Source organism: Oryctolagus cuniculus, chromosome 8 (assembly GCF_051225735.1).
Source record: "Oryctolagus cuniculus isolate XC-2025 breed Fujian yellow rabbit chromosome 8, ASM5122573v1, whole genome shotgun sequence".
Classification (NCBI taxonomy): Eukaryota; Metazoa; Chordata; class Mammalia; order Lagomorpha; family Leporidae; genus Oryctolagus; species Oryctolagus cuniculus.
This window is the reverse complement of record NC_142874.1, coordinates 140,645,605-140,659,910: the sequence shown is the minus strand read 5'-3', so window position 1 is coordinate 140,659,910 and position 14,306 is coordinate 140,645,605. Positions and strand designations below refer to the sequence as shown.

The 14,306-nt window shown below is 54.4% G+C and overlaps 1 protein-coding gene across 1 annotated transcript in view; it reads left to right on the top strand.

Moving 5' to 3' along the window:
• LOC138843569 (uncharacterized) overlaps nt 1–13,039 on the top strand; it is a 38,739-nt gene extending 25,700 nt beyond the window's left edge. Inside the window, exons 2-5 of the mRNA XM_089301786.1 lie at nt 3,580–4,394; nt 4,637–4,714; nt 8,304–8,399; nt 12,714–13,039. Coding sequence (XP_089157912.1) covers nt 3,580–4,394; nt 4,637–4,714; nt 8,304–8,399; nt 12,714–12,726 — 1,002 coding nt within the window. The 3' untranslated portion in view covers nt 12,727–13,039. The remainder of the gene's footprint in view (nt 1–3,579; nt 4,395–4,636; nt 4,715–8,303; nt 8,400–12,713) is intronic.
• Nucleotides 13,040–14,306: the final 1,267 nt, after the last annotated feature.

Sequence of the window (14,306 nt, the reverse complement as noted above, 5' to 3'; positions counted from 1 at the left end):
AAAAAAAAAAAAAAAAACTTTACCAGAGGGTGGGCAGGGAAGCAGGAGCATCGAATCCTATTAGGATGGGGGTGGGGCTGACACCCGTGGTTGTGCCACAAGGCTACCTGGCTTCCAGCAAAGGTGGTGGGGGCTAGAGCCTAGGATGCTGTCAGGGTGTAGATCGTGCCATAGATAAAACTCACTCCATTTTGATTCTGATTTTGCAGGTTCACTCCCTGCTGGCAATGGCCAGAGCTGCGCCAATCTGAAGCCAGAAGCCAGGAGCCTCCTCCCGGTCTCCCACACGGGTGCAGGGACCCAAGAACTTGGGCCATCTTCCACTGCTTTCCCAAGCCATAGCAGAGAGCTGGATGGGAAGAAGAGCAGCCGGGACTAGAACCGGCGCCCATATGGGATGCCAGCGCTGCAGGCAGGGAATTAACTTACTGCACCATGGCGCCGGCCCCGGCTGCCCCACTTTTGATCCAGCTCTCTGCTAATGCCGCCTGGAAAGCAGTAGAAGATGGCTCAAGTCTTCGGGGCCCCACACCTATGTGGGAGACCCAGAAAGAAGCTCCTGGCTTCGGATAGGCCCAGCTCCAGCTGTTGTGGCCATTTGCAGAGTGAAGCAGCAGATGGAAGACTCTCTGCTTCTCTGTAACTCTGCCTTTCAGTGGTAAACACATCAGTCAAGTTGAATGAAGAGAAATAAAGAAGAAAGTACACAATAAAGAGCTGGGAGCCCCGCCCGCATTCAGACTGGCATTTTTATGGATGCTGGGTGTGGGCCAGCTTTCTCCTCCCCCTACACCCTTTCTGGAATATTGCTGGGTGTGCATTCCTTCCCAGAACTTCATAACAGCCCCCCTGGTGAACAGCAGGTGAGATTCCTCTAATCTGTCCCCAGGGAGAGGGCTGGGCCCCGCCCAACCAGGTTTTCGAAGGATGACGAGACTTTTGAAATGTAAATGCTGGTTTGCTTCTAAGTTTCCTCATTCCATCACTCAGAATTTCCCATTTTCCTTCTGCCCCTCACACATACATAGGCTCATGTCTATCTAGTGATCTTAACACTAATAATAAATCCAACAGGGTCAATTCCCTCTAGACTTTACGACAAGCATTTCTTTGTTTTTTGTTTTTTTTGTTGTTGTTGTTGTTTTTTTTTTTTTTTTTTTTTTTTTTTTTTGACAGGCAGAGTGGACAGTGAGAGAAAGAGACAGAGAGAAAGGTCTTCCTTTTGCCTCTGGTTCACCCTCCAATGGCTGCCGCGGTCGGCGCACCGCGCTGATCCAAAGCCAGGAGCCAGGTGCTTCTCCTGGTCTCCCATGGGGTGCAGGGCCCAAGCACTTGGGCCATCCTCTGCTGCCTTTCCGGGCCACAGCAGAGAGCTGGACTGGAAGAGGAGCAACTGGTACAGAACCCGGCGCCCCGATCGGGACTAGAACCCGGGGAGCCGGCACCGCAGGCGGAGGATTAGCCAAGTGAGCCATGATGCCGGCTGTTGTTCTTTTTTTAATATTTATTTATTTATTTGAAAGTCAGAGTTACAGAAAGAGGGAGAGATACAGAGATCTTTCCTCCACTTGTTCACCCCCCCCCCCAGGTGGCCACAACAGCCAGACTGAAGCCAGGAGCCAAGAGCTTCATCCAGGTGTCCCACTTGGGTGGCAGGGCCCCAAACACTTGGGCCATCTTCTGCTGCTTTTCCCAGGCCATTAGCAGGAAGCTGGTTTATATATGGGGTAGCTGAGACATGAACAGGTGCCCATGTGGGATGCTGGTGCTGCAGGTGGCAGCTTTAACAATGCTGGCCCCATGACAAGCATTTTTTTTTTTAAAGATTTATTTATTTACTTGAAAGACAGCTACAGAGAGGCAGAGACAGAGATTGTAAGGCCGCCATGAAACACACCTCACACCAGAGTAAGGGAAAGGGTTTATTCGAGAAAACCCAGCAGACTGGAGAGAAGGGGCGAGGAAGGAGAAGGAGAGCATAAGAGAGATAGAGATATATATGGAGAGAGATCAAGAGCCAGAGGAAGGGGGAGGGAGAGGGGAGTCACGTGTTCAGGAACAGGTCCTTTTGAAACTTTGCCAGAGGGCAGGCTGGAAAGTAGGAGCAGAGAATCCCATCAGGATGTTTGTGGAGCTTGGTTGGGCCTAGGATGGTGTCTGGGTGTAGATCCCGCCATAGATAAGACTGCGCCATTTTCCTGAGAGACAGAGACAGAGACAGAGAGAGATCTTCCAACTGCTGGTTCATTCCCCAAATGGTTGCCACAGCCAGAGCTGGGCTGATCCGAAGCCAGGAACCTGGAGCTTCTCCTGGGTTTCCCACATGGGTGCAGGGGCCCAAGGAATTGGGTCATCTTCCACTGCTTTCCCAGGCCATAAGCAGAGAACTGGAAGGGAAGTGGAGCAGCTGGGACTTGAACCAGCGTCCATATGGGATGCCAGTGCTGCAGGCAGCGGCTTTACCCACTGTGCTATAGCACTGGCCCGACAAGCATTTCTAATACCCAACACGGACTACCCTGAACATGAGAGCAGCTATACAATGGTTCATTTGCTCCATGACTTCTACATAGGATCCTCATTATTTTTTCTGGTTGGGGAGCTGTCTCTGTCTCAGTCAAGGGAACAAATGAACTGCGCTGACCATGGAACCGGGTCACCTGGCCACAGGTGTGAGGATGCCTCCCAACAGCTGGGGCTCTGAGTTCCAGTTACCACTGATAGAATTCTTTCCTGAACTCCCTCAGTTTTGGCCACCTGATTTTGGATATGGTTTTACCTGTTAGAACCAGCGGTGAGGACACTGAGGCCTAAGCCCCCAGATAATCTCAAGGCCAGAGGAATGTTTAATTGCTCCGGAAAGCCCTACACCCCAGACATTCCAAACTGCTAACACAATGCCCAGTAAAACTCACCTAGGAGCCTGTCTGCCCATCCCCCACCCGCCTTATCAGATTCCCTGTGGCGCTCCGCCTTGCCCCCAGCAAACAGCTCGGTGCAGGACGCGGCCTGCGGCCCAGGAAGCCAGGCTGCAAACACCCCCCACCCCCACCCCCACCCCCCAGCAGCATCAACCCCCACTCTTCCCCCGGATTCTGTCTCCTCTAAAATGAAGTCTTTTCTACTTTAGGTAACCCTAGAAATCCTAACACCTACCATCCCCCTAACCCCATTAGCTTGGCACTGAATTCCTACATGCCCCTGTCCCAAGAGTCTTGCCTGTCACTTGGCCGTGTGAACCATCATCGGCCTCAGTGTCCAAAGTGAGGACAGAGTGCAGGTCCCATCAGAGCTGTGTCTGGGGGACTCGGGGGTGAGGAGTGTCCTGGTATCTCCATTTCAGCGGGGTCCTCTGAATGTCTACGGTTCACTGTCTTCCAGCAAATCCATTAAATCCCAGACTATGCACGCCCTACATCAGACACCCTCTTCTTCTGTTCCACACTTTGAACAACTTTCCTTCATCCCTAGCCCAAAATGCAAACTCTCCCAGGGCCGCCAGCAGGGTCCAGCCGGGAGCGGCCCTCCGCTCAGGGGGTACTGAACCAGGTCGTGCACAGTTCTCCCTGCGCCCATTAGGGGGTATTGAACCAGGTCGAGCAGTCCTGCCTGCATCGCGGCTGTCTCCACGTGGACTACCGGCGCCCACAGCCCCAATCAGATGGGGGCTATTTTGGGGTTTCCCTTCAACAGCCCGAGGAAGGGCAGCGCACTGTCGTGTTCAGGGGGGCTCAGCATTCACACCGCTGGGGTTCACACCCCAGCAACCATGCTCGCCAGCTGCTCTGTGGCCATGGGCAAGTCTCTCACTGCGTCTGTGTCTCCCCCTCTAACCCCGAGGGACGACGGGCACTCAAGAGGGCAGCGAGAGCTCTCCCGCTGGCCTGCCTGTACCCCAACTCCGCCCCACGCCCGCGGGCCTGCGGGCTGGCACCCGCTCTGCTGGGGTCCGCGACTCCACAGGAGGCGGCCGGGAGGACGCTCTGGGAACCGGGTCCCCAACTCCGCGGGGTCGGCTCGCACTCCCGCCGCAGCCCAAGCCAGAAGCAGACGGGCGGGCAAACGACCGCGGTCAGCCAATCTCCGGACCCGCCACGCCACGCCTCCGCTGCGAGGTTCCCGGCTATTGGCTGCCTGCTCCGCGGGCCGCCTCCGAACCCCGCCTCTCCGAATCTTCCCGAGGATTGGCTGCGGGACCCATGGTCCTCCGCCTACTCCGTCCCAGACTTCACCCGGATTGGCAGAAGGTCCCGTGACCCGCCTCCTGCCCCGCCCCAGCCACCGCAAGGATTGGCTGCCGGTGCCGCGGCCGTCTGCCCAGCTCTGCAGAGCTGCTTGCGGGTCTCCGCGCCCAGGGGGTCGTGGGTCTCTTTGTCTTGGGACGTGCGCGGCAGGTAGGGTGCCGGAACCCGTGCAGGGGCTGGGCGCGCCCCGCGTCCCCTCGAGCTTTGCCCGCCCGGAGCTGCGCTGCTCCAGGCGGCCAGAACAGAGGGGTAGAGCAGCCCTCGGTGGTCCAGGGGGCGGGCGGCCGTGCCCGTCCCCGTCCCGGGGCCGCGCGAGGCACAAGACGCCGCGCGCAGCCGCGGCCGCTCGCAGGCTGCGGGGCGGCGTGACACTTTGCGCTTTGCCTCCGCAGGGCGGGTCCGTGCGGCTGCGGCAGCCGGAGCCGGACCGACCTGGGTCCCGGGACTGCCCCTGCGGCGTCTGAGCACAGGTAAGGGACCGTTCTCGGGGAGGCTCCGCGGACGCGCCTCCGCTGCAGCAGCTGGGACTCGCTCTCTGGTGGGAAGGGGCAGGTGCCGCAGTTGCTTGCGGTACGTGGGGGGCGCCCTGCGTGTGCCCCTTTGTAGCGGGTTGGCGTTCGTCTCCACGAATCCTAGCATAGAGGCTGCGCCTCGGACGTGGAGCCTGTCTGAAGCCGCAGCGGTGCCAGGGGACATCTCCCCCCAGTTACAGCACCTGTGCGGGTGGTGCAGTGTAGGGTCCCAAGGTGCAGGGAGGCGGCCGTGGGGACAGAAGCTGGGGTCAGGAGTAGGGGCTAAGCCTACCCGGACTGAGGGCCGGGGTTTTGTAGCCAGGCTTCCTGGGCAGCAGGCAGGGTCTTGCACCTAGCTGTTTGCTGGGGGAGGGGCGGAGCGCCACAGGGACCCTGATAAGGCGGGTGGGGGACGGGCAGACAGGCGCCTAGGTGAGTTTTACAGGGCATTGTTAGCAGTTTGGAATGTCCCGGAGCAATATGCATCTCACTGGCCTTGCGATGGTCTGGGCCCAGCTTCCTCGCAATCAGGGGCTTAGGCCTCAGTGGCCTCCCAGTTAGTATCAGTTATCTTGTCATACAATTCATAGAACAAGTGATAAACTCAAACCTGAACGTTAACACCTTCAGACATACCTTTTTTTAAAAAAATTATTTATTTGAAAGGCAGAGTTACAGAGAGAGGTAGAGACAGAGAGAGAGATTCATTGATATACCCCCAGTGGCTGCCAACAAACAACTGGGCTGGAAGCCAGGAGCTTCCGGGTCTCCCACGTGGGTGCAGGGTCCAAGCAGTTGGGCCATCCTCAGCTGCTTTCCTAGTTGCAGTAGCTGGGAGTTGGACTGGAGGTAGAGCAGCTGGGATTTGAACTGGCGTCCATATGGGATGCCGGCACTGCAGGCCCGGACTTTAAACCGCCTTTTTTTTTTTTTTTTAATTAAAGATTTATTTAGCAATTAATTTAGCTTAGCCATTAAAGCCACCACCTGCAGTGCCGGCATCCCTTATGGGGTACGGTTTGAGCCCTGACTGCTGCACTTCTGATCCAGCTCTCTGCTATGGCCTGGAAAACAGAAGATGGCCCAAGTCCTTGGGTCCCTGGACCTGCGTGGGAGACCTGGAAGCTCCTGGCTCCTGGCTTAGATAAGCTCAGCTCGGGCAATTGCAGCTATTTGGGGAATGAACCAGCAGATGGAAGATCTCTTTTTCTCTGCCTCTCTGTAACTCTGCCTTTCCAATAAATACTTAAAAAAAAAAAAGATTTATTTGAAAGGCAGTTACATAAATAGGGGGGAGAGAGAGATCTTATATTCACAGGTTCACTCCCCAAACGGCCTCAACAGCTAGGGCTGGGTCAGACAGAAAGCAGGAGTTTGGAACTACTTTCTTCCAGGCCTCCCATGTGAGGGACCCAATTACTTGGGCCATTTTCTGCTGCCTTCTCAGGTGCATTAAGCAGAGAAAGAGGTCAGAAGTGGAGCAGCTGGGACTCAAACCGGTGCTCATGGGACGCCACTGCTGCAGGCTGCAGCTTAACCTGCGCTACAACGGCAGTGGCCCCTTCAGACATGCTTTTTAAGCTTAATTTTTTACTCGGAAGCCAAACTTAGAGGAGGGAGAGACAGATCTAACACCTACTGGTACACTCTGCAAATGTCCACAATGGTCGAGGCTGGGCCAGTTGGAAGCCAGGAGCTCCATCTGGGTCTGCCACTTGGATGCAGGAGTCCAAACACTTGTGCTGTCTTCTGCTGCTTTCCCAGGCAGGAGCTGGATCGGAAGCAGCCAGGACTTGAACTGGTGCTCCAGCAGGCAGCTTAACCCACAGTGCCTTAAGATTCCTCTGGGTGGGGCCAGTGTTGTGGTGTCGTGTACAAAGTTGCTGTCTGCAATGCCAGCACCCTATATGGGCACTGGTTTGTGTCCTGGGCGCTCTGCTCCAATCCAGTTCCCTCTAATGGCTGTGAAAAGCAGTGGAAGATGGCCCAAGTATTTGGGCCTTGTACCCTCATAAGAGACTTGGAAGAAGCGCCTGGCTAAGGCCTTGCTGACTCCAGCCATGGTGGCCATCTGGAGAGTGAACCAGCAGATGGAAGATGTCTCTCTGTCTCTCCCTCTCTGACTTGAACATAAATAATTTTTTTTTTTTCCAAAAAAAGCCCATCATTAAAAAAGACTGCTGGGAATAGCTCAGCCCCAACCTCTTAATGCCTTTGAAGACTATCAGGCCCCAGTGTGTCTCAACTTGCAGTATAAAGAGTAACTCATTGAACTAAGGGAGTCACACAAGTGGAGCCAGAACCGAGACCCTGAATCACAGCTGAGGTGGCCCCTGCAGTGAAAGCTCAGTGCAGGCTCTGCTCAGTCATTACCCGGAGACCAGAGCCCACCTTGCCCTCTCAAGGAGCACTGGCCCCTGTGGTTGTGGACCTACAGGACAGGTTCTTCGAACCTCAGGGAATGAGGCAGCACAAACGTATTACAGTAAGCTAAGTGCCCTCCTGAAGGAAGGTGGGAGTGGGCCTCCAGGCAAGGGGGCTCAAACTCTCCTCCAGATCCCCTTAGTTAATGCAACTGTGACAGACGCCAACTACGCAGATAGGGACTGTCAGGGAGCAAGGTGCACGCTCTTGGAGGACCAGGGAGATGTCGGGCAAGTGGCTTCTGTGGTTGGAGACTTGGCTTTCACCCAGGTACCACAGCCCAGAGCCAGTGAGAAGTCACTGCTCAGTGCCCCATCTGCCCCAGATATTAGAAGAAAGCTAGAAGATTTTGCTTCCCAGAAGCCTACAAAGTGATAATGACCTCTACTCAGGGTGCCTCTAAGGTGCTAGTTACTCAGTAGCATCTACATGGTGCCTGGAGTCCTCAATCCTAGAAAAGACCAATGACACCCTCCAGTGATACCTCAAAAAGTTTATCTCAGGGAACCCACATCCCCCAGACCTCCCTCTGACCCCTGGCTTTTCTATGCACTAGGAACGGCCCCTCAGAACTTTTCCAGTCCAGATTTCCTGCTAGATGGCAGATAAGCACCCAGCCAGTTTTGGCAGACAGGATAGCTTTCAGCAACCCAGCCCTGAGAGCAGAGACTGCCTGTGCAGGAGATCTGTGCTGGTGAAGTCTGCCCTCCCCCAGCCCCCAGCTCAAAAGGAGCGCGGGAGGGAGCCTATACCATCGTGCTCTGTACTGCAGCAGTTAAAGGTGTCTGGACTAGAGGACTGGATCCACAACTCTCAAAAGCCTTGGCTTCCAAACCAACTTAAGCCCCATCCCAGAGGATGGCTGCAACACCTCCGAAGAGAACGGTGATTGCTCCTGGCAGGTGACTGAGGGACTCCAGCTATTCAGAAGGGAAAAGGACCCACTCACAGTTAACGTAAGCACACCTGGCTGGAAGTTGGTTCGCCACACTGTAGCTCAGTCACGGCACCACTGTGCTCACTGTTAGGACTGGACTGTGCCTTCTCTGCTGTTAACTGCTCTCCTGACCCCCTGAACTGGCCCTGTGGTGTCACTTCTAATCTTATGCTCACCGTTCAACAGGGATTGGAAGCAACGGTGGATGCCATTGAACTCAAGAAACTGGATTCGATGGTCTTGCAGAAATATTGGGCATAAGGTGTCCTTGCGGCTGAGCAGGTTTGTAAGACTTACGTCCTCGTCCACAGGTAATCACGTATGCAGGCCTTCCATCCAGGGCCCCTGGAAGGCCTCTGGAGGAAGAACCCTGACTGCTGTCCCCAGCATCGCCTCTCCAGCTTGAAGGAGCCAGAGCAGTCATCGGCCCTGCTCCCTGACAGCGGTTAGGGTCACCTCTTCAGACATAGGCAGGGGCTGGGGTGCCCCTCCCCACTATGTGGTGCTGAGTCTTGGAGGATGCCAGCTTCTGTGATTGCAGACTTAGCTGTCATCCAGTTCCCACAGCCAAGAACCAATCAGAAGTCACTGCGGAGTGTCTCCTTTGCCTCTCCCAGACCAGTCATGGAAACTTTCCTTTATAGCCCGTAAAAACCCCGATAGGAGCGCATCTCCTAACAGCAACCCCTGTGGGAGCATCTCTTCAATAAACTTTGCACATGCAATCAGCCTTCCTTGTCCACGCTCTGCATTCTTAGTGGTCACAAGGCATGAGCCCACGTGGTCAGAGCCATGGACTCTCGAAATGCAATAGTTGTGAATTTGAGGGAGGGGAGGAAATTGCCAGGAAGACCCTGGCCAGAGTTTCTGGGCTGAGAGATAGCACTGGAGACTCTGGCCAGGGTCCTGGGTTGTGGGGGCAGTACTCTGGTATCACTGGGGGGCTCCAGTCAGGTCTCCTATTGGTCAAACCGTGTCTATCCCCTCCCCCAGTGTGCTTTCCAACCAGCTTTCTGGCCTGGCCTGGCTACTATTTCATGAGAGCAGGCGGGCTGTCTGAGCCAGCTGCTTTTCCTCCCCACCCCCAGCTCTTTCTGAATTTTCCTTTTGCTGCTTTCCCTGGACGTTGGCTATCTCCTGCCTCACTATCACCAGCCAAGGAAAGGCCATGTGCACTGTGGACGACCAGAGATCCACACTCGGCCCCGACATAACCTGTGCACTCACTGCGTTTGCTCTCAGGGAGCTGAGGGACAGAAAGCTGCCCAACTCCTCGCTCTGCACTTTTTTAAAAAATATATTTGAGAGGTAGAGTTAGTGAGAGGGATTAACACGTCAATAACTTCACCTCCTGGGTATTGCGTATCGGGTGAGGACACCCAGTTTTGGAGGGCTCTATGGCATCTAAGTAGCGCTTTTGCTAAAAGGCTCAAAAAGGTCTTGGGAAATGGAATTAAAAGATTAGTTTGGTCCAAAATTTTGAAATTTGTGCATAGTTTATTCATAGTATGAATTTTTCACGATGACTTTTCTAGTTCAAGATTCTATTTGGGGCTGGTGTAGTTTTCCTGCAATGCTGGCATCCCAAATGGCTGCCTTAGGCAGGACTGGGCCAGACCTGAGCCAGGAGCTTCTTCCAGGTCTCCCTCCTGGGTGCAGGGCCCAAGCACTTGGGCCATCTCCTGCTGCTTTCCCAGGTGCACTAGCTGGGAACTGGAATGGAAGTGGAGCAGCTGGGATTCGAACTGGCAGCCAAATAGGATGTCAGTGCTGCAGGAGCACATCACCTGTGCCACACTGCCTGCAGGATGGTGGTTTCTTTGTTTTGTTTTTTGTTTTTGACAGGCAGAGTGGAGAGAGAGAGACAGAAAGGTCTTCCTTTTCCGTTGGTTTACCCCCCAATGGCTGCTGCGGCCGGCGTACCGCGCTGATCCAGCGCCAGGAGCCAGGTACTTCCTCCTGGTCTCCCATGCGGGTGCAGGGCCCAAGGACCTGGGCCATCCTCCACTGCCCTCCTGGGCCACAGCAGAGAGCTGGCCTGGAAGAGGGGCAACCAGGATAGAATCCGGCGCCCCGACCGGGACTAGAACCCGGGGTGCTGGCACCGCAGGCGGAGGATTAGCCTAGTGAGCCGCGGCAGCGGCCCGGATGGTTTTCTAAAGCCCTCACAGTTTGGGTACTTTGGTCTCCTTTGAAGGTGGAGACTGGAAGATGCACCCACAAGCTCATCAAGTGTAGCGGGAGAATCCCCTATGTGGAGTCCACTTCCTCTCACTTTTCATCATCTTCCTCAGTTAATTGCTACTTTGTGTATCAGCGATGTTAATCCTTCATTTACCTCTCCTGCCACTTAAAACTCCAGCTGCTGACATTACTTTGTTACTACCAACTACTACTATTTCAAATATCTTGTCTGCAGATGTATTTGACTTTTCTATTAAAAATTTAATATGAATTCTTTGCTTTACACAATGGTCACTCGTTTTTATGGTGACAAGAGGTAATTTTGTTCCCATTGCTAACTTAAAGCCCAGACGGAAACATGGTAACCACTTACCCAGTCACACCGCCTCTAGTTTCACAAACCACATACGAGAAACTAGTCCAAGTACAGAGTGGTCTCTGGGGAAGTTGAAGGATTCAGGCTGTGCCATTTCAGCTCGGATGCCTCTGTTCTCCCACCTACAAAAGGAATCAGCATTTTCGGATTTGTCAAATGAACAGGAAAATTACACTTGAAATACATTATGTGCTGGCAGCATGCAGACCCCCTCTCTGCCAAATAAGACCAGCCCATTTCCCGGTCACAGGCACTGCCACTCGGCTATGTACCAAATACAAACGACGGGATGCAGTGTCGCCAGTCTGTATGCCATGTATGGTTGGGCTTCTAGGGGTTCTGGCACGTAATAATTACTTCCTAAAGTCACAAGTTCTACTGAGAAAACGACCTTCCCTTGATAAACAGCAAGTGAAAGCTTTGGACGTGTATTTCACTTAGTTTTCAAAGTTTCAAAAATGGTTGCAAAAATTAAGGTTGTACAATGCAGACGCTGTAACTTTAAATCTCATCTGCTGAGTATTTTGATGAAATATACACAACAAAATTTACCCTTTTAATCGTTTTAAGCGTGCAGTTCAGTGGTATTAAGTACATTCGTAATTGTGCCACCAACACCACCAATCATAGGGCTTTACCATCACCCCAAATAAATTCTGCACCCACTCAACAGTGACTTCCCGTTTCCCACTGCCCACAACCCTGGCTGTCACCCTTCTGCTTTGTCTGAATTCGACTGCACTAAGTCCCTCCCACAGGCGGAGCCGTGCAGCGCTTGTCCTCACGCCTGGACCAGAACCTTCTGGTTGTGTAGGAACCCACAACGCATGTGTTCGCTCGCTGATGGACACTTGGCGCTGGGGAATCCTGTTATGGGCCCTGGTGTGCGAGTACCAGCTTGCTTGCTTTCCACTCCTGTGGGTATGGAAATGACAGATTTTCTGGGGCTCCCGGTTCACTGCACGAGGGTTCCCGGTCTCCGTGTCTCCCCAGTACCTGCCGCGGCCCGCACCTGCCGGCGACTTCTTCGCAGAGCCACTAACGGGGCTTTCTCACCGGAGCCTGCCTCGGGCCCTGTGCTCCAGCGCGCGGGGTTTGCCCAGGTCAGCGCCCACGCACGTCTTCCTCGTGCACCGGCGGTGCACTCGGCGGCTGCAGGGCCCCCGGCCCGGTCCCTCGGAGCTGGCTGGGTTCGCCGAGGAAGCACGGGCCGGACGCAGGCCGGGGACGGGAGGCGCGCCGGCAGCGTTCCGTTCCCTCCCGTGTCCCCTTCAAAGCTGCGGTGGGCGCTCGGGCCAGGCGCGGCGCCGTCGGGTCTCTAAACCTCCCGGCCCTTCCGCCCAGAGGCGCCGGAGGCGAACGCCGGGAAAGGAACCCGACGGATTGCGGTGCGAACGCAGGCGCCCCACCTCCCACATCCCAGCCGGGGTGGCGGCACCCAGGTATCCGAACCAGGTGACCAAGATTCAGGACGAGACCTGCACTCTCGCGAGAGTTCTCACGCGGGGCCCGCCCTCTTCCCCCGCCACCGGCCGCGAGAACCCTGGGAGACGCGACTGCCAATCACCGCGTGAGGGCGGTCCTCTGGCGCATGCGATTGGCTAGGCACGAAGACGCTCCCGCTCCATTGGCGGCTCTGCAGCCCGAGTCCCCGCCCCCGCCGGCGGGTCCCGGCTTAGCGGAGACAGTAGGGAGGGGAGAGGGTAGGGTGAGCCGACTCTAAGCCCGGTGCGCCTTAACTCGGCACCAGCCCAGCTCCGACGAGGTGGCAGGTGCACCTGCCGTCTCCCGGGGTGCAGCTTAGCAGGAAGCTGGGACGGAAGTGGAGCTGGGACAGAAACCCAGGGACTCCAGGATGGGGTGTGGGCGTCCCAGTGGCGACCTGCCTGCTCGGCCGCTCAGCTGTTTCACTTCGCTCCTTTAGGTCTGGGAGCCACCTGGAGTGCGCCTTCGTGAATGCTGGGTCGCCGGGTGGGTCCAGACACCGTTTTCCCTGTGTGAGAGTTTAGTTAAAGGACCTCCTTCCTCCCTTGCAGGTGTCTTCAGTGAGATGAGCGTTTTTGTCTCGTGTTAGTCATCTTTTCTTTCGGGTCCCCGGGAAGAGCTGCTTGGCAAGCACCACATGGGAGACCCAGAAGCAGCTCCTGGCTCCTGGCTTCAGATCCTCCCAGCTCCAGCCCTTGCAGCCATCTGGGGAGTGAACCAGTCGATGGAAGACCTCTGTCTCTCTCTCTGTCTGTAACTCTGCCTCTCAAGCAATTAAGAAATCTTAAAAAAAATTTTCCTTGTTAAAAATAAATTAATTACCACTTGCTAAGATATTCAGTTTTAAAAATGAAGTAAACAATCCACATTTTCCTGATAGAGGTTGTTTTTATCATACACATCTCATCATTGTAAGTATCATATACCCTCTATTCCTTTGTGGCTGAATTCTTCACATTTGATTTTGTAGAAGTGTAGGTTTTGGAAGTAAGCCATATGTTGCAGAATTGTTGCAATGTAGTAACGGGAGTGTGCCACCTGAAATATTCTTTGCAGTAGCACCATTATTTACTTACTTGACAGAGAAAAAGATGAAGCGAGCTAGACAGAGGGCTCCAGCCACTGGCTCACTCTCCCAGGCGCCACTAAGGCTGAAGCTGGATGCCAGGAACTCAATCCAGGTGGCTGATGTGCTAGCAGGGATTTAACTCCTGGAGCTATCCCGGCTGCCTTCCAGGGTCTGCATTAGTACGAAGCTGAATTCAGAAGCAAGAGCCAGGGGTTGAACCCCAGCACCCCAACGTGAAATACGAGACCCAGGCACCCCGGTGTGGGATACGAGCCAAACACCCGCCCCCCAAGACTGCACCCTTAAACGTTGTGTCTTGGGGGTGGCCTTGTGGCACATCGGGTTAAGCTGCTGTTTGGGACATCTGCACCCTATGTTCGAGTCCTGACTACTTTGCACTTCTGATCTAGCTTTCTGCTAATGCACCTGGGAGGTGGCGGGTGATGGCCCAAGTACCTGGGTTCCTGCCACCCATGTATGAGACCTGGATGGAGTTTTTAACTCCTGGCTTTGGCCTGGCCTTACCCTGGCTGTTGCAGGCATTTGGAGAGAACCAGCAGATAGAAGCTCTCTGTCTTTACCTGTCTTTCCATCAGTCTGCCTTTTAAATGAATGAATGAAGCCACAAGACACTGACCAGGAGAATCAAAAGGATTTGTTCTCCAGGAGGCAGTCTATGGAACACTGGACTGAATGAGGAATTTATCCCGATTCCTTTGAATGACTTCAGTGAAAGAAGCGGTTGCCACATTTTGCACCTGGGTTATCTGGAGTGCAACTAGGGTGAGTCAACTTTTAGAGAGAGCATGCGTGCCCACACAGGCATGTATTTGTGGGTCTGGGGGCTGCCTTCACTCTTGAACACAGTGTTTTGCCAGGATCCTATAAAGCCAGAGACAAAAGGCAAACACTGCATTCCAGCTGCTAACTGTTTCTCAGAGGTGCAGTCCAGCTAGCAATTCTGGAACTGTGTAACTGGTCTACACTTAGAGTGGGGTTTAACAAACATAAACTGTAGATAACAGTCAGACAGGCTTCTCATCATCAGGGAAAAAAACTTACAAGCAAGCAAGGA